At 37.3% G+C, this 18,238-nt stretch overlaps 4 protein-coding genes across 4 annotated transcripts; 1 reads left to right on the forward strand and 3 right to left on the reverse strand.

Moving 5' to 3' along the window:
• On the reverse strand, positions 241 to 3,360 carry LOC109712475 (pentatricopeptide repeat-containing protein DOT4, chloroplastic-like). Its single transcript, XM_020236055.1, has one exon. The coding sequence runs from the start codon at positions 2,446 to 2,448 to the stop codon at positions 373 to 375; it is 2,076 nt and encodes a 691-aa protein (XP_020091644.1). The 5' UTR covers positions 2,449 to 3,360; the 3' UTR covers positions 241 to 372.
• Positions 5,693 to 7,231, forward strand: LOC109712341. The gene has a single exon (XM_020235860.1). The coding sequence runs from the start codon at positions 6,272 to 6,274 to the stop codon at positions 6,809 to 6,811; it is 540 nt and encodes a 179-aa protein (XP_020091449.1). The 5' UTR covers positions 5,693 to 6,271; the 3' UTR covers positions 6,812 to 7,231.
• Positions 7,350 to 9,664, reverse strand: LOC109712342 (non-symbiotic hemoglobin 1-like). The gene is made up of 5 exons (XM_020235861.1): positions 9,619 to 9,664; positions 9,365 to 9,488; positions 8,840 to 8,954; positions 8,211 to 8,327; positions 7,350 to 7,718 (listed from the first exon to the last, which is right to left on the reverse strand). The coding sequence occupies exons 1-5, from the start codon at positions 9,647 to 9,649 to the stop codon at positions 7,575 to 7,577; spliced, it is 531 nt and encodes a 176-aa protein (XP_020091450.1). The 5' UTR covers positions 9,650 to 9,664; the 3' UTR covers positions 7,350 to 7,574.
• On the reverse strand, positions 10,564 to 15,669 carry LOC109712526. The gene is made up of 12 exons (XM_020236121.1): positions 15,530 to 15,669; positions 15,282 to 15,408; positions 15,128 to 15,197; positions 14,644 to 14,727; positions 14,367 to 14,483; positions 13,421 to 13,861; positions 12,662 to 13,068; positions 12,238 to 12,337; positions 12,097 to 12,156; positions 11,898 to 11,984; positions 11,418 to 11,546; positions 10,564 to 11,104 (listed from the first exon to the last, which is right to left on the reverse strand). Exons 2-12 carry the CDS (start codon positions 15,395 to 15,397, stop codon positions 10,790 to 10,792), a joined length of 1,926 nt encoding a protein of 641 aa, XP_020091710.1. The 5' UTR covers positions 15,398 to 15,408; positions 15,530 to 15,669; the 3' UTR covers positions 10,564 to 10,789.

Here is an 18,238-nt window from a genome sequence, read left to right on the forward strand (position 1 = left end):
TAAGGTGCAAACGACGGGATTGTGGATTGACCTTTTATATTCTAATTTACACGGATAACAAACAATTAAAAACACAAAAACCACAAACGGTCTAACAACTTCTAAAGATGGCTTTCTGCAGAAGGCTCTTAGACTAGATAAGCACATCCTGTCAAAAAAGAAAAACTAATGGCATGCTATTGCTACCGACTATTACTAGCGCAAGTGGAAAGCGCAAGTGGAAAAAAATTTGATGGTTGGTATATGAGTTTCTATGTTCGAATTCTATTTGATTCATATTTTTAGCTAAATTTATTTCTAAAAGAAATAATTGAAGAAGATATACTATCTTTCTCTCTCTCAAAAAAAAAAAAAAAAAAAAAAAAGTTAGGGTCACCACAGATCCCTGCATGAACAAGAACCATCCCTAAAATGGTGGAACCTCACATTATCTCTCACAATGACCTGTACCCCAATAATCTTTGCTATGAACTTGATAGCATTGTGACAGTCGCCGCAAATTCTCAAGTTTTTGAACACCCGAATAACAGATCCACCGTTCAAGTTCAATATGCCGAGCGCCACTGCAAGCTTTTCACTGTGGCTACACAAAACTTCTTCCTTCTCCTCTCTATTAATATCTTGAAGAACAAAGTTTGTATCAGGGAGATAACCTTCGAGTCTCATCTTCTCCGCTATCTCTTTCAAGAAACCATATATCTCATCACTCTGACCATTCCTCTTATCACCCTTAACAAAAGTATAGACTTTCCTTCCAATTTGTATCCAACTGCATCCCGGCACTTTTGTTATTCCTCTTTCCCTCAATTTATCCCTCATTAAAACCCTAATCTTCGATGCATCATCCCACAATTTGGCGGTGACCAACATATTTGAGAGAAGAACATAGTTCCCAGCATTTTCAGGTTCAATCTCAAACAGATGTTCAGCAGCAACTTTTCCCAATTCAACATTTTTGTGTACTCTACAAGCGGCGAGTAGTGCTCCCCAAGCACTTGCGGTTGGTTCCATGGGCATGCTCTGAATTAGCTCATAAGCCTCGTAAAGATAACCGGCGCGGCTTAACACATCAACCATACAGGCATAATGCTCAGCATCTGGCTCGAAATCATGGTCAATTTTCATGGAATTGAAAACCCACCGGCCTTCATCGACGAGCTGCGAGTGGCTACAAGCAGATAAAACCCCAGTGAAAGTCTGTGAATTAGGGCGCACACCAGTCTCAATCATTTGGCTAAAGATAGACAGTGCTTCGCTCCCACAACCATGCATGGAATTCGCAATGATCATTGTATTCCAAGCAACAGTATCCTTTCTAGTCATTTTATCAAACACTACTCTCGACTTGTCCAAGTCTCCACATTTGGCATACATGAATACGATAGATGTTACCACCATTGTGTCCTCCGTAAACCAGTGTCGAATAACATAGCCATGTATTTCCTTCCCCCCTCTTAAATTCTCGAGATTAATACAAGCAGGCAATATGCAGGCCATTGTAACTTTGTTGGGTCTAAATCCTGAGTCAAACATTTCAGCAAACACTTCAAATGCCTTCTCTGTCTTTCCATTTTGCACAAGCCCACTAATCATGCAGTTCCATGAAGCGGAGTTCATCGGAATTCTGTGAAATTTCATCCATGAGAAGAGCTCGAGAGCCTCCTCACACTCCCCAGCAGAAAAATATGCTGATAAAATCACTATACAAGACACAACATCCTTTTCTCTGATGCTATTAAATACAATCCTTGCTTGGCATGTGCTCAAACAACTGGCATACATATCCACAAGCCCACTGCTTACAAAGATATCATCTTCTAATCTGTTTCTTATAGCAAAACAATGAATTGCTCTCCCGAGATCTAAAAGCTGCAATTTCGAGCACATAGGAAGCACTGTCGACAACGTCACTGAATTGGGTCTTGTCCCGGATAGAATCATCTCATGAAGCACATGCAATCCTTCTCTTGATAGCCTACAATTCGCATAAGCCGCTATTAACGAAGTCCACGATATCACATCCTTTTCCTGTAAGACATCAAAGACTCCCTTAGCTCCCTCGCTAAACCCGCATTTTCCGTACATGTCCACCAACGCATTTCCCAAAAGAAGGTCCGAACCAAACCCTAGCTTAACGACCTCTTCATGCATCTCTTTGGCATCGATGAGATTGGTAGAATGCGCGCAAGCCTTAATAATGGATAGCAGGACCAACTTATCAGGATCGATTCTATTCTCACTACGGAGACGCCGGTAAAGGTTTACTGATTCTTTTGGACGGCCTTGTTTGGTGTAGGCCGTGAATAACATCGTCAAGGAGCGGAGATCTGGTTTGGGAATTCTATCGAACAGGTCACGGGCGCGATCTAGTTCACCGGAGATTAAGTAGGATTTGATGAACTTGAGGATTACATTGGGTGGGATGTTAATGGATAGCTTTTGCAGCATGTGACCGTTGGTTACGGACACGGTGGTATACACTATAAAAATCTGTCTGATATACTCGGGAAACTTTTACATTTAAAACTCGGTGCTCTTCTTGTAAGGGTGGTACGTAGACAATTTAGTCCGCATAAAGAGCACCGTGCGGAGGAGGTGGGCTCGCCGAGGGCGGAGCGGGAGGTGGAGTAGGAAAATATTATTTATATCAAAAATATGTTAGAAGAGTGATGGGTTTGATCAGATTCGGGCTCCCTTTTGGTCAAAATCGTTAGAACGTAGCAAGTGACTTTTGGAATTAGAGACAGCAACAAGCAAAGTGGTCTATCCCATACAACAAAGAAAAATAAAGATATCTGTTTTTCTTATCTCGTTCATAGAATTTGTACCTGCTAATCCGCTTAAAAACCTAACTCGTAATCTAGATACGTTTTAGCAGGGTTTAGGTTTGAGTTGAGTTGAGAACCAGATGAACTTTAACCAGTCCTACGCATCATTGAAGTCGGACCCACATCCACCTCCCGCAATTGAGCCCCCGCATCTGCATTTTCGAGGTATTATTGGCTCTCACATGGTTCCCAAACTATGAGCAAATTGGGCTGGCTGGAGCGGACTAGTAGTTCTCTACTTAGAATTCGGTCAACATTATTGCACTTAAATATCCTCCACTCTACAGCAATCGTACTCTTTTTTATCACTTCGCCTTATTACTGGTCTTATCTGGTGCCAGCGGAATGTTCATGGGATGGAGCAGTGCTGGGATTTTGACTTGGAATATTTGGGCGGACACACCGGCTACGGACACGAGCGTCGGACCCGCAGTGCCTGCTGTGGCTCGGAGCCTCGGACAAGGTGCTGCTTAATTATTCACTTGCTAGTTGTCCCTCCAACATTCCTCTGCCCTTGCATCCACATGGTACGTTTAAGAAGGTCTCTACTGACCATCCCTATCGAATCGTACGTAACAAAAAATTTGATGATTAATACTTGAGATTTTAAATTTGAATCTTAATTGATTCATATTTTTAACTAAATTTATTTTTAAATAAAATAAACGAAATGGATAGCATATACCTATTTCTAAAAAAAAAATCCCTAAAATGTTGAACCAACAAATTTTACAGGAAGCGTTAAAAATCCCACATGATATGGCGTATCTATAATGTGCTATCATGTACAACTTTTTTTTTTTTGTTGTTTTAATCTCGTAAAATTAATAAAGTGGAAAAAATTATAAACTACCGGATGATAAAATATAGCACCTTATCGTTAATCCTTTACTTCCTTGTAATTACTTTTTCCTATTATCCTTTGTAACAATTAGTGTTTAGGAAGATCTAAAGCAAATGAAATACTTTTGTAATTTATTTTATAATCCTTAGAAGTTGATTGGTTCTACATAAAACTGTGAAAATAGTTTTGGTGGAAATTTTTTTTACGCTTTTTAGATTTGGTATAGGAAAAGAAAAATAGTTAATTAATCATATTTGTTTATTTGATTGAAAAGAAAAAAATATATTATATATTTTTATTATATATATATTATATATTATTTATATATAATAATTATCATGCTATACATATTATTATTATTATAACTTATATGTGTAAATTAAATATAACAAAATTATAGTAGTGCATAATAAATTGATAAGCATATAATATATATAATAATAGTATGTATATAATATTATATAATGGGAAAATATATATTATGCATATTAATATATAATAAAACTATTTATTATATAATATAAATATTTGTAAATAAAAATATATAATAATATAAAATAAATATTTACCCTCTCTTATAGAGAGAACGGGTGAGTGGTCCAACATGGACCACTCAGGCGGTCCACGAGCTTTGAGCTTTTCACATAAACTTGTGGACCATGATGTGATGAACGCAGTGAGCCGCGTGAAAAAATTCAGAGAGTTTTCCTTTAGACGGAGATGAAGCCGAAAACAAAATGCTCGTTTTTTTTAACATTAAAAATTATTTTCTGTCAAGCGAAATACTAGAAAAATTATTTTTAAGCCAAAAAAAAATTCAGGCAACTTTTATGAAAAACCAAATACACCCTTACTAATTTGTAATTACATTTGTCTATAATCCTTTTTAACAATTAGTGTTTAGGAAGATCTAAAACAAATCAAAAGTATTAAAGTGTTATACTTTAAAGCTGCTATTATATGGCAACTTTCTTGTGAATTTTGCACATACACAACTAGTAATCAATTTAACTATGCCATACCGGCCATCCCTAGCGGAAGTGGCAAAAGGCTTGATGATTGGTACCCGAAGTTTTAAGTTCAAATCTTAATTAATTTATATTTTCAGTTAAATTTGTTTCTAAATAAAATAAATGAAGCGGGTAGTATACTACCTATCTCTCACAAAAATAAAATTTAACTATGCCATGTATAAAACTTATTTATTAGCAACATTTTATAAATCAGTACGTAAAAGAGTTTTCTACGAGTTTCAAAATGCTATTCCTATCTATTATTAATATATTAAAACAAATGCTATATGTATAGATATAAATCTAACACAATTCCATTATAATACTTTAAAAATTCTTTAAAATTTTTAGTTTTTAAAAAATTAATAAAATTAGCAGAAAAATAACAACTTTTTGATAAATAGAGGGTAAATCTTACACTTACCCTCTATAAATATATAAATAGCATTATTCATACATATAAATATACACAATATAAAAGTTTTATATATATTATAACTAAAAATATGATAGGAGTTTACTGCCATGTGAACAATTCCTAAAAGGAGTTCATAGTGTGGACACCCAAAAGTACTAGGCGCTTTCTTTAAGATACTACCTCATATTGAACAAAAAAATTTCAAGTGAAAATCACTCCCAACTTAAGATGATTATATCCACCGTGCAAGTACTTTGAGATTTGTGCGCGTTCGTAAGATGAACGATAGATACAATGAGATACGATGGTCCCACCTTAGGAGCTACTGTGGCCCCTTCTACTGCAATGGGCCTCTTCTGTCTCGGTGTGCTTCCCGAGGCTCCGACCACGTGTCTATAAATGAGACCTTGCGACGAAGCTACCGAGCACATTATCACGACACGCCCGCTTTGCCCTCGTTCTATTTACCAAACTACCCTTGCTTTGCAAACAACCGTAATTGCACGTCCGGTAACCTCACCACTCTTGCTAAATTCAGAGCGCGTGGAAGTGCCCATCACGGCAACATTCCACGTCAGAGACACGAGTCCAAGTGCCTATTGTTAGCACAGCTTAGAAGTGGTCTCTTTTGACCTCGCTACAATTCCGCAGCCCAGTATACAATTGTGCACATCTAATCATTAATAAATTGCATTGTTTTCACGCATAGACACACATCGTCCACGCGATCAAACCATCCAACGGCAACTGATGTGGCGCCACCTAAGATCGGGACACGGCATCAACGCTATGACGCGTCACTGCTTTCCCGGGAGACTATTAACCCTAAATTAGCACCAGATCGAATTAAAGCGCACTCTTTACTGCAATTCCCAAAGTCGTAATTTCTCCGCAATCTAGGCCCCATTTTCGAAGTATTCCCCCATACCCTTCTTTCCCACGTCATTGCCCTTGTGTACGCTGCAAAAGCACAGGCTGTTCCACTCGGCGACAAATCGCGGACGCGTCGCCCCCATAATCCCCCTCGCTACATAAATCGCCCGCTCCCCCTCCGCTCAGCAACGAAAACATCAACACAAGGCGAACGAAGAAAAGCGTAGAAAAAGCAATTAATCGGCGATCAGATACATTACCTCTCCTCGGCGAGTTTGTGCGCTCCTCTACGGCGATGGGGACCTGCGCCTCGTGCGAGGCCACGCTCGCGACGCGATCGGCCACGGCGAAGCTCGTGCTCCCCGACGGGGAGCTCCGCGAGTTCGCGAGGCCCGTGAGGGCGTCGCACGTGCTCGAGGGGGACTACCACGCGTGCTTCGTGTGCGACGCCGACGAGATGGAGATCGGGGGCTTTGTCTCGGCGATCGGGGCCGAGGAGGAGCTCCGGTTGGATCAGATCTACTTCGTCCTCTCCAAATCGATGCTGAGGCGCCCGCTCCGCGCCGAGGAGATCGCCGCGCTAGCGGTGAGGGCGAGCGCCGCGATCGCAGCGGCGGTGCCGCCTCCGCCGCCGCACGGGCGAAGGTGGCGCCGCCGCGCTGTGGCGCCGATGGTGTTCCCCGCGGTGGAGGAAGAGATCGGAGGTGGCGAGGGCGAGGGCGCAGCGATGGAGGAGGTAGTGGTTGAGGAGGAGAGGAGGTGGAGGAGGGGGCGGAGCGAGGAGAGGGGTAGGGGTCGTAAATTTTTCCCGGATTTGAGCGCGATTCCGGAGTAAGAGGATGAGAGTGAGGTGGTGAAGGTTCCTATTTATAGGCGTTTCGTAGTTGATCGGGCGGCTGAGATTGGCTTCGTTCCTATGTTCCTTACCGTTGATTCGTCCATTCGAATTTGTTTGGACGGTTGGAGCCAAAAATTTTTGGACTCGGTAGAGTTGAGCGCGCGAGGGAATGGCGCTTTTGGTGTATATAAATTTAAAATTAAAATGTCGTGAATTTTGAAGAAAGGAAAGGAATTTTGCAAATAACAACTCTTATGCGTTTGGTGATAAAATGCAAACCCGGACTCATGCATTACAACAGAAGTGAAACACAAATTCCTTAGATCGATCACTCATTCCTTCTCAAAATTTCATATCTACTATGGCTTTTTTGTATTATTTGAATGTCAAAATAAATTATTTGACGACTATAGTTTTTTTTGGGGGCGTAATTGCTATATGATTCAACAAACAAAAAATATATATACTACACAACTGTACGCATCTAGACATATTCTTCATCCCTGAATCTTAATCTATAATTTTTGTTTGAACAAACAAAAAATATGTGTCAAATTAAATGTATGTATGTGCATCAAAGTAAACCTATTTTTCGCGGTGTACAAGGCAGGTTTACAAGCTTACAAATATAAAAGTGCACAATACCTTTTTGTGATATATTATCTTATTATAAATAAAAATTACTGATTGATGCATCACAACCTAGATTAAGATTGAACTTCATATAAAGCCAAGAGTACAACCGCCTAGAACAGCAGCTTTATGCGGACTTAAGGTGCTTCATCTCTTCTTTAATTGCTGCAGCGACTTGATCAAAAGCTTCCTCCCAGGCGTTCTTCATCTCTTCCGTCCACATATCTGTTACTGCCTCCTTTATGGTCTCCAACAATGCGAACCTTACGACCTGCATCATCCGAAGAACCAAAAAAAAAAGTTCATTTCTATATAGTTTTAATGGAAACTAAAGTGCAAAAAGGCTATTAAATTTGTGCTCGTTTTTTAATATTCCAGTTCGGTCTCGTCTTTTTTTTTTTTGCTGCTATGCTTCAAAAGTGAAAAAGAACAAATTGTTTTTTTTTTAGAGAAAGATAGTATTTTATCTGTTTCGTTTACTGAAAATGTGAATTAATTAAGATTCGAACTTAGAATTTCGGGTACCAACCACCATGTTACTTGTGCTAGCGATGGTCGGTAAAAGACTAAAATTTGAGATTAATGAAGTGACCTGTTTTGTCAAGATATTTCTAAACCGGTTTAATCAGACTGATCTTTTAGATAATAGTTTTGTCTAAAATAAGCAAATTAACTAGCCGTCTCCAACCATCTTTGAACTCATTGTGAGCCGAGTAATCACGCGAGAAATTATATAATTTTGAAAATATCCATCTACAGATACCTCGAAATGTTCGTCGGCAACTCCAGCCTTTGAATGAGTTGAGCCTAACTTCTTCAGAGTCGTTTCCCTCACCGTCACCTCGCCGGACTTCCTTAGCTGAACTGCTGACTCGCATGTCTATTAATAAAAAGAAGTATGTAAACAAATAATATTGTAAATAAAACGAGAAATGGAAACCATGAAAATGAAATTAATAACCATTATTTACATGCACTCAAACAAAACTTGTTCTACCGATGGCCCATAATATAGTAGCTCGATTCTATCATCTATATATAAAAGAAGCCTTCTAAAACAACTCTATCAAAAACCACTTTTTCTATAAGCTCTTTCCACGATAATGAGGTTTAGTTTGAGATTAAGGTCTATTAGACGTTGTTAGATAAAATAAAGTTGGGGTAAAAGCGTATAGCAATATACTTCTGTGTTCTCCAGTAAGACGGTAAAAAATATATCATAACCGACTCATCGCGATATGTGGAACGCAATATTACATACGAAAACAGATAGTATATTTTTTCATTGTACTTTCTCACCGCACGTAACGCAATCGCTCCGCAATCCCAACCGAAGCCCGAGTACAATAATTAAGAAGTAGCTAAAAGTGAAGCAGCTGAAGAATGGATTACCATGGTGAAAACGGACATGGCATGGGCCTTGAGCTTTGGGTTCTTGTCAAGAGGCACGTCGGAGTCACGGAGAAAAGAGAAAAGTTGCCTTGCTGATGGCGCAATCTCAAATATCCTATCATTTCCTCACTTAGATTTAGCAAATAAAAATGTGTAGTTATATGTCTCAATTGATTCCGCGTTAAATTTTCAGTAAGTTGCCGAAAAATTCATGAGAAGCGATCGTTGGATTAGAGCACAATATCTTATAAAATGAATTAGCAAATGACTGTAACTATATTCCATAAGGTAGTAAAATAAATCGTCAATTTTAATTGCTTCTGTGGGAAAGAAGTCTCTTTTCTCTAGTTTTATATTTATTATTGAAGTTATAATAAATATAAAACTAAATGTGAAATTGTTTAAATAAAATTGTTCATTCAAATTCAGCAATCATCATATATATGAGGTTAAATCCCAAGTAGTATACAAAGAGTTTAAGTAATTTAATTTTAGAGAGATCTAGAGAGAGGGAGCTAGATGTACTTCAGGAAGAACTTGAGGGAAATTGATGCTGCATCCTTCTTCATCACATTCCACGAGTTCACCACAAGCGCTTCCTGCTCTTCACTAAACGCCATCTCGATCTGATGATTCACTGCAGCCTCCTCTGCAACAAAATGCTTTTATATAGAGGGTGTGGGTAGCAAAGAGTGGTCATTAAAAAGCGATACATAAATAAATAAATAAATAAATAAATAAAAGCAGAAGATTATACATGCAATGGATACGAGTGTGACCTTTGAAGCTTTGGGGTAGCCAAGGCCCCATAGAGAATGCGTTCAAAATAAATAAATGCTTTTTGGCTTTGTTGTAAGATATAATCAAAATTATTTTTATATAAAATATGTCTTTCTCGGCAAAATAGAAGTACTGAGTTAGCATAACTAGTTTTAGATTCGGGAATCTCATTTTCACTTTTTTATTTTTTTAGAGAGAAATGTAGCATGTTATTTGCTTCATTTATTTCATTTAGAAATAAACTTAACTGAAAGTATGAATCAACTTAAGTTCGAATTTGGAATCTTGAGTATCAACCACCAAATTTTTTTGCCACACTTGCTTTAGGGACGGCAAGGCAAAGGGTCAAAATGTTTTACTTGTTAAGTATTGACTATTGCTAAAAATAAAAATAGAAGTATAATAGAAAATAAAAATCACTGAGTACCGAGCCAATACCAAACAGCTAGACTCGCTGAGGTGGCTCACTATAATCCTGTCCAAGACACGAGATCTGTCCCGATAAGGTTATGTATATGCAAGAGAATGCCACGTGGCATTGTGATCCCACAAGTTTGAGGAGTATATTATATGTATATGTACTTTCGCTCTATAAGATCTCATCTGCACCGATCGAGTCGCATGGGGCTTCAATCACGGCCGTTCGTCCTGTATCGGACAGATGACGATGTGGTGAGGTGGCGAGGTCTCAACTTGACCAGTAATCAGGCAGAAGAATCAGCATCATAATTAGGCCAAATAGTCTACTGGAATGGAATTTAATATGATTGAATTCGAAAAATCGCAGCCAATGATGAACTGAATCTGGTAGAGAGAGAAACTTATATTACTATAAAACTTTTTAAGAGATTGAATGTAACAAAAATTATCAGAAAATATAAGGAGTCGCTTCAATCATACTAATCTGAGGATTTTTGGCACAAGCAACCAATTATATCCATCTATACCAAAAATGAAAAATTGTTTCCTTTAACAGTTGGTTTTGTACAATAATTTCAATGTACACAGACTCTATTTACACATATACCAACTCTTCTTGATCAGAGAACCCAAAAGAACAACTGCAAAAATGAAAAAAAGAAAAGAAAAGAAAAACAAGAATAAACAATCAGCTCATGCCAAATACAATTCATTTGGTTCCTTTGTCCCCCAGTATACCAATGTCTGGTGTCAGTTTGTAGGAGGAAATGTCAATTCCCTCGGAAGCAGATATCGGAAATTAAAATTATAAGGTGCCCATTCGACAATCTGGTTCGATCGCCCTTGCTGGCATTTATACACGGCGGTTCTTAAATTTTCTGGGAGGTAACGATGAACCATTTGGATCAAACCTTGGGAAGTTAATTTTATGTCTTTTGCATAAGACTCTATGAGCTTCGGCAGAAGGATCTTTTGTTCTTTCCAGATACCAACAGTCGCGCGAACGAACTCTTCTTTCGCAGTTTCAAGTTGCTGAGCTAATCTCTTTGGAGTATATACTCTTACCTGGAAACCAAAATACAAAAAAGATCTTAAATCTTTCTTACTCGTAATGTTGTTAAGGATTAAAATTATATCAGATGGTCTGTTAACTGCATAGTTCATGTTAATGTCATATGATATGATCACAATAGACACTCATGTTTTAAAAAAATTGTTGACGGATAGGACAGTTCTACAAAAGCTCTGTCCAGGACCTTATTTTGGTGGGGCATATATAATTTTACCTTTTTCAGCATGATTCTTACTTCTCAGTTATAGGTGATTATTTGAAGCAATAAAATACATACGAAAGAGATGTACAATTGAAAAAACTTACCGCAGGATCAGAATGGCTTCCTGAGCAAAGTGCAAAATGCAAAAGAGGTTCATATTGCTCAATAGCATAGTCTCCCAACTTATTTCCTGCTTTATTCTTCATCCGCGCATGCAGTAATAAGCGTAACCACTACAAGAAGACGAAAAGAGATGTTTTAATCTACAAAAAGAAGCACTTAATCTGAAGGTTCATCTCCAATATAACAATATTATTAGTTTTAGGCAGAACAGTATCCTGCAGGACAGTAGTCAAGTTATTATGTTTATGGACTCAATATTTTTCTCCAGAAACATTCATTGAAGTCACCGCCTTCATGTAACAATTTTAATCACCTTTTACGATGTTACTACCACGTTATCTAAGACTAAAAGGTGTCCTTTTTAAAACTAATATAGCAAGTTGAAGAGTTGCTAAATGCTGAAAAACTCAACTGCATTATGATATCTTAGCTGCTGGAAGCTAAGAAAGTTGCGAATGTACCTGTCCTGGACAGTGTGTATGGCATCCAAGAATCAAACCCTGGATCGTGGCTACATTTATAGAGCGACCACCTACGATACATGTAGCCTGCAGTAAACAATCTAGTTACTATCGTTCTGTACAGACATGCTATTCATCTCATGTGCATACGATGATAGTACGATGGACAAAAATATGACGGTTTCAATATTATGTTTACCTTCACGAGCATAGACATCTTTTTCAAGTTATTTGGTGGAATGCCATATTCCAAATATGCCTGCAGAAGTGGCAGAAAAAATGTACAGCTCAATAAAATGTTTTCTTCACCAAGATTTGATGGATAATGAAGAATCATTACATGCATTAGCAAAGCATTATGTATGTTGATCCAAAAGGCAAGCTTTTCATCATTCTTCATCTTTCTCGGATCAACTGTTTCCAATCGCCGAACCATCGACCTGAAATGAGGGCATTCAATTTAAGCTTATTGAAATGATCAGGAGAATTACGGATTACCAATTTCTGTATTACCAATTCACTCTTTTAATGATGCGAATGATCAGTGAGTTATAGACTGCGTCTCCAACTAATAACCAACCAATGTATCGCAGAATGAAGTAAACGTCACAGTGTTGATATTATAAGATAGATGACTTTTATATTAGCTTATTAAAAATAGCCATTGAGTCCATCATCAAATATATATCAGTTGATAAAAATATCTTCAGCAAGACTACTTTCAAACGAAAATAGTGACAAAGGGCGTAAATTGAATTACTCACTTGTAATTTTTAAGCAAGTCTTGAACATCTCTCAATTTTCCACGGTCCCGGGAAATTGAAGTCACTTCTAACATGGCATTGTATGGTCCGGTGAGTTCTCTCAATCCTTCTATCCCGAATGCATTTATCATCCAAGTATCAAGAATAGATTCTTTTTTGCGCATTGGACTCCACATATCTCCAATGTATTGTGGAGAAAATGCATTTATTGACGAGAAGGATGAAGTAGGGGATGATAAGGGGCCATTACGATCCAAAGGTGTATCCGCAAGCTTGTAATATGCTGCAGCCATGCACCGAACCATATCCTCTGAAATTCTACTAGGAGTGTCAGGAATGTGATCGTCTATATTTTTACCCAGATGATCAGCTAAGCTCACCGCCCTTGAATTTGAATTCTCGCCTTCCTGTGTAGCATAAATCAATATCAGAAGCAACATTTACTGCCTGTTTAACCTAGCTTCTAGAGCAGCTTCTCACTCCGGAAACCAGAAGCTTTTGAAAACTAGACATTTGGGAAACAAAAAACTCTGTAGCTTTTGCTATGGTTGGAAGATGACTGAGCGGTCCAAAGCATAAGCTTCAAATTGGAGCTTCTGCTTCTACTGCAGGGGATAGCTATTAAGGAGATTTTAATGAAAAAGAGTTGAACGCTTCTTTAAAGAACTGTACTCAAATGGCACTTTTGCATAATCTCAACCAGGGATAAATAAGCTCAAAGAACTCCCAAATGCAAGCCAGCACCATTAAGTCACCTACCTTAGGAAAAGATAACGGTTGCGAATAGAATGAGTGAAGAGCTCTTTTGAGGCTTTCTTGTGATGGAGATATTCTAGCCGAACACGCCGCACGCTGTGAGACTGAAGAATGGCTACGCTGAACACGAGCGCCTTCTTGCTGCGTCTCTTGGCAAATTACAGGAGAGTGTTTTGTTGGCGGATCAGTCGGCTTCATCAGAATTTGTCTACTGCTAGAGAGAATCGGTGGACTTTCTCTTTTGGACGAGTTGGCATTTCCTGTTGTTTCTTGACATTGCCCTGACCGAGCAGTCAGAGGCTGCTCTGATGTGTCTTTATTAGTCGGAGATAAGGTTGATATTTGCTGACTAAAAGCTTTTCGGTAGAGCGAGAGGAGATACTGCTCCAAGTGCATCACCTCTAATTCTAGTAAAGCGATCTCCCTTATCAGTTCCTCGGTGGCCTGAAACCTCAAAATTGGATCAGCTGGTTAGTTAAAAAGGAAGAAAGAGCCAATAATAGACAAATTAGGATTTTTCCAACAAAAGAAATGCAACAACCAGGGTAATGAAAGCATTGATTCAAATGGTCGATGCTCTAGAATTCACATTGCAATGAACTAATAACTGTCGATGTACATAGTATGTGATGTAAAGAGAGTTTCCAGGTGCAGGTGAATAATCATTCCAACCTGAAGAATTTATGATGTTTTCTGAAAGTGACCATCGGTTCTCTATTAAAAGGGCTATTGGGCTTATGCACATATTGAAGCATCTTGTGCGTGAGTGCCTAATGAACAGTTTTTAACTCATATCTAAGAACATTGTTCTTCCTCCAAGGTACCTTTTTAACATAGGAACGGGCATTATATATCTTCCAGAATTTCGTTTATTGTAGAAAATTCCAGGTTTTATACAAGAAGGTAAAGTGCGACCTTTCCAAGTTAAACAAGAGGAAAAAGGGTTTACCTTCGGCACTGAGGTATCATTTGACAAACTAATCGCAGAAGGCCTATATAACAAGGCTTTTTCTAGAGCGCCACGCACCACCAACTGGTCCTGTAGTCGTTGCTCGAGTTGTATAATCTGAAACGCAACGAAACATAAAGCCACTGACAAGAAAACAATCGGAAATCTACTTTAGTTACCAGAATTAAAGAGAGTTCATCTACTAAGCTCAGAATTCCGTAAAGAAGCATATCTTCTAGTGCTAATGTTTTGTAGATTCGTGGGCTCGGTTTCATACCTCATGCTTCAATGATCTTTTAAGCTCCAAACTCGGCAACGGTTTCTTGCCGATGTCGGAACAGCCCTTTATACTTCCACTATCCTGACAAGCATAGCATAACTAGTTAAGTTCATCTTAGCACCTCATCTTTGGAAATAACATTAGGCTTATCAACAATCACTCTGCCCCTCATTCCTCTGTCAAATACAAACTGCGGCGATAAAAAATCATAGTAAATGAGAAATTCAATAAAATCCCGTTATACTCTTAACTTAGAAATTCAACAGAGACCGAAGTTCGGTAAGTTACACAGTAACAAAGAAGTAAAACATTTCATATATAAATTATAAATTATTAACAAATTAATATCCTGTGTTTTAATACAACTGTAACTCTTTTTCAAAAAAAAAAAAAAAATACAACTGTAACTGTTCCTAGTGTTCCAAACCAAGTATATGGTGATAGAGGGGGGAGAGAGAGATAGATATAAAAAGAGCTTTACCAGCTTAGAATGGTGGCTCAATTTTGATGAAGAGTCCAACACATCTTCCCTAATTCTCTCATCAGAATCACTGTTTATACAAAAAAAAAAACCCGAAAAAGTTAGATTTAGGAACTTAAAACTTTTCTTAGATGAATATGTAAGTTTCTCTCACCTATTTGAGCACTTATTCCTTGAAGATATGTTATTGGAATTCACTGGCCTCCAAAAGGGCTTGTAGCATTTTGCCTCCATCTTAATCTCATGGTTTCCTTCAATTTCCATTTGCATGTTTGAAATATCTGAAAATTTACCATAAATTATTATCACTAATGGGGTAACTACATACGAAAATGACCAAAAGCAGTTGAAAAAAAAAAGAAGAGGAATTTTGAAGAGGAAAAAGAGAGAAAATGAACTTACACAGTGAAGTTAGGAGAAAAATGGGTCTATCAATGTGTCTTCGCCCACTGTGTTCCAAACCATTGCATTCAAAAGCAATATTTAGGCAATTATATGTGCAAGGTTTTGGAGCCTTTATAGGTACATACGCATACACAAGCACTTGAGTGCCATAAAAAGCCCCATTTGACCTTCGTATATTCTAAAATGGCTCATCTTTTTCCATACCTTGTTTAAGAAGTACAATAAATAGGTGGTGGATCTTTTCATGGAGTCACGTATAGGAGTAGGAACAGCAGGTAGAAAAGATAATTTTGGTTTTGGTTTAGGTTTTGTTCCTGACTAGCACCAGATAGATAGGGACCTTTTATTAATTTATTTGGTGTGGCTTCTCTTTCTATCACAACTAGCAGTAAAAATTTTAAAAATAATAATAATAAAATATAAAAGAAGTTTATAAATAATAGCAGTAAAAATTTCAATTTTCCGCTTCTGTCAGAACAGTGAGAAGCTTTGAGAAGAGTCCATTAAAAAGCTATTAATGTTTCTGTTAAATAGCAGCTTTGTAGAAAGTACATAAAAACTTGAATTAGTTGTGAGTTCTGAAAACAAACTTTGAGCAACACTTATTGTAAAAATCTTGATAACTTTCTCATTATATATTTTTTCTACCATTCAAAGTGAAAATCAGAATTACAAGCTTTTAATTTGAAACTTTGAGTTTTTAAGCCTCATATTTTCACTTCTTACTAGAGCCAATTATTTTAAATTTTTTTAGTACTTAGCATCTCAATTTTTGTTCCTCCAGTAAAAAAAATTGGTTGCGTAAGTTGGCCTACGAACATGTAATGGTTTATTTAATTGTATTAGTCCTCAAAGTCACGCATACCCATATCTACTCGATTTTCTTACAGATAGGGCTAAATATCAGGAATCTGACACGTTCTATGACTAATTTTACATAAGATATAACAATAATTAGGAATGTAAATGTAAATGATGTTATATATCCTTGTCTTGTCACACTATTTACAACTTCTACGTAGTTTTGGTTTTCTCGCCAAACTCAGTCACCAATTTCAACACCTAACAATAATTGATAATCTCTTTGAAATTTTATCCCGAAATTATATATAAATATATTAGCATGTCTCCATCAACAAGGAAAATGAATGTACTACTCCAATTTCTTTTAGAAGAACATTAATTCGTGTTCAGACGTGGTTGCAACTAATCAAGGTTTAACATTGTAAACACCACAATTTTGTAACACGTCCAACAACACCGAATAAAATAACAACCACCATTATTTATTTCAATATATTATATGGTAGACACTAATCTACGTTCTATTAATATTTTCATAAAAACTGGTTTTCTCCAAAGAATGTGTTGAACTTTTAAAAGGTGAAAGAACATGAGACAATTCTCAAAAGGGATGAAAGTGAGGGATAAAAGCAACGGCTATAATTCTTATACGAAACCGAGAAATTATTGTATGCCCGGTTCGTCCCTACCTCTGAATCTAATTTAATATATATGACCTATAAATTAATTCTAAAAGGCCTATCTCCAGTATAGAATATTCAATTTATCAAAAATAGGTGTATGAAATTATGATTTTTGATATGTTATGTCTTTTTAATGTGATCTAAAACACATTTAGTGGATTAGTTTCTGATATTAGTGACCTGGTGAAGGGTGATAACTTGTCCAAAAAATGTTTCCTCTATTGGATTTTTCCTCACATTACTTTGGGATTAATAATCTCTAGAGGAGCCCAAGAAGCCTATGTTGTCCTCGTGAGGTATAATTCTTTGTCAAAGCATCCATTTCTTAATGATTCATGGATTTAGGTTTTTTGGTATACCAAGGCTAAAGAAAACATTTGTGGGCCAAGTGATCAGCATCACGCACACGCACCACTTTCCACTCTGGTGCTGATAAAAAACTTTACCTTTTAACAAAAGGGGTGGCTGGTATATATATATATATATATAGAGTGCGTCTGGGGTGCTTTCGGAAGCACGGAGTGCTCCGTGCTTCCACTTTGTTTTCGATGTTGGAACTTTCAAATCGACGATCGGCTCCGTTAGACTTGATCTAGAGTATTTGAAGTATCTAGAAAATAAATTTTGCGATTTTTCGATATCATTTGCCTAGTGATCGAAGTGGCTCAAAATCAACGGCTGAAAATAAAAATCTCACAAAATATGATGATATGACATTAAAATTTTAGATCAAAGTTATTGATCTTGTTTTATATGGTATAAAGAATTTTCTATCAAAATTTCACGTGATTTGGATATTTCTACACCGTTAAACTTGCAACCGGCTCACCACGGCCGTTAAAATTATTGATTTTGAGCCCCTTCGATCACTAGGCAAATGATATCGAAAAATCGCAAAATTTAATTTCTTGGTACTTTAAATACTCTAGATCAACTCTAACGGAGCCGATCGTCGATTCGAAAGTCCGAACATCGAAAACAAAGTGGAAGCACGGAGGCCTCCGTGCTTACGAAAGCATACCAGCCCACTCTATATATATATATATATATATATATATATATTAAAAAAAGCTGGTCTTTTTGTCACAACTTGAGTTTTGGAGCTTTACATGTTCATTGCATTTTAAATACAAGCATGAGGAGAGCTTACCATATTGGCTGGAGGATTGTTTAGTATGGGCACCGAATAGTTAGAAAATAATGTTAAATTAAAAAAAAA

This window comes from Ananas comosus, linkage group 7, assembly GCF_001540865.1.
Source record: "Ananas comosus cultivar F153 linkage group 7, ASM154086v1, whole genome shotgun sequence".
In the NCBI taxonomy this organism is placed as follows: domain Eukaryota; kingdom Viridiplantae; phylum Streptophyta; class Magnoliopsida; order Poales; family Bromeliaceae; genus Ananas; species Ananas comosus.

What these genes read in the sequence shown, in the direction of transcription:
- LOC109712475 (XM_020236055.1), bottom strand. Translation starts at nt 2,448, where the DNA reads ATGCTGCAAAAGCTATCCATTAACATCCCACCCAATGTAATCCTCAAG.
- LOC109712341 (XM_020235860.1), top strand. Translation starts at nt 6,272, where the DNA reads ATGGGGACCTGCGCCTCGTGCGAGGCCACGCTCGCGACGCGATCGGCC.
- LOC109712342 (XM_020235861.1), bottom strand. Translation starts at nt 9,649, where the DNA reads ATGGGGCCTTGGCTACCCCAAAGCTTCAAAG. An exon ending in GCTACCCCAAAGCTTCAAAG is followed by an intron (nt 9,489 to 9,618) that starts GTCACACTCGTA and finishes ATTTTGTTGCAG; the next exon opens with AGGAGGCTGCAGTGAATCAT. An exon ending in TCCCTCAAGTTCTTCCTGAA is followed by an intron (nt 8,955 to 9,364) that starts GTACATCTAGCT and finishes AGGAAATGATAG; the next exon opens with GATATTTGAGATTGCGCCAT.
- LOC109712526 (XM_020236121.1), bottom strand. Translation starts at nt 15,397, where the DNA reads ATGCAAATGGAAATTGAAGGAAACCATGAGATTAAGATGGAGGCAAAA. An exon ending in TGAGCCACCATTCTAAGCTG is followed by an intron (nt 14,728 to 15,127) that starts GTAAAGCTCTTT and finishes TATGCTTGTCAG; the next exon opens with GATAGTGGAAGTATAAAGGG. An exon ending in AAAGATCATTGAAGCATGAG is followed by an intron (nt 14,484 to 14,643) that starts GTATGAAACCGA and finishes GTTGCGTTTCAG; the next exon opens with ATTATACAACTCGAGCAACG.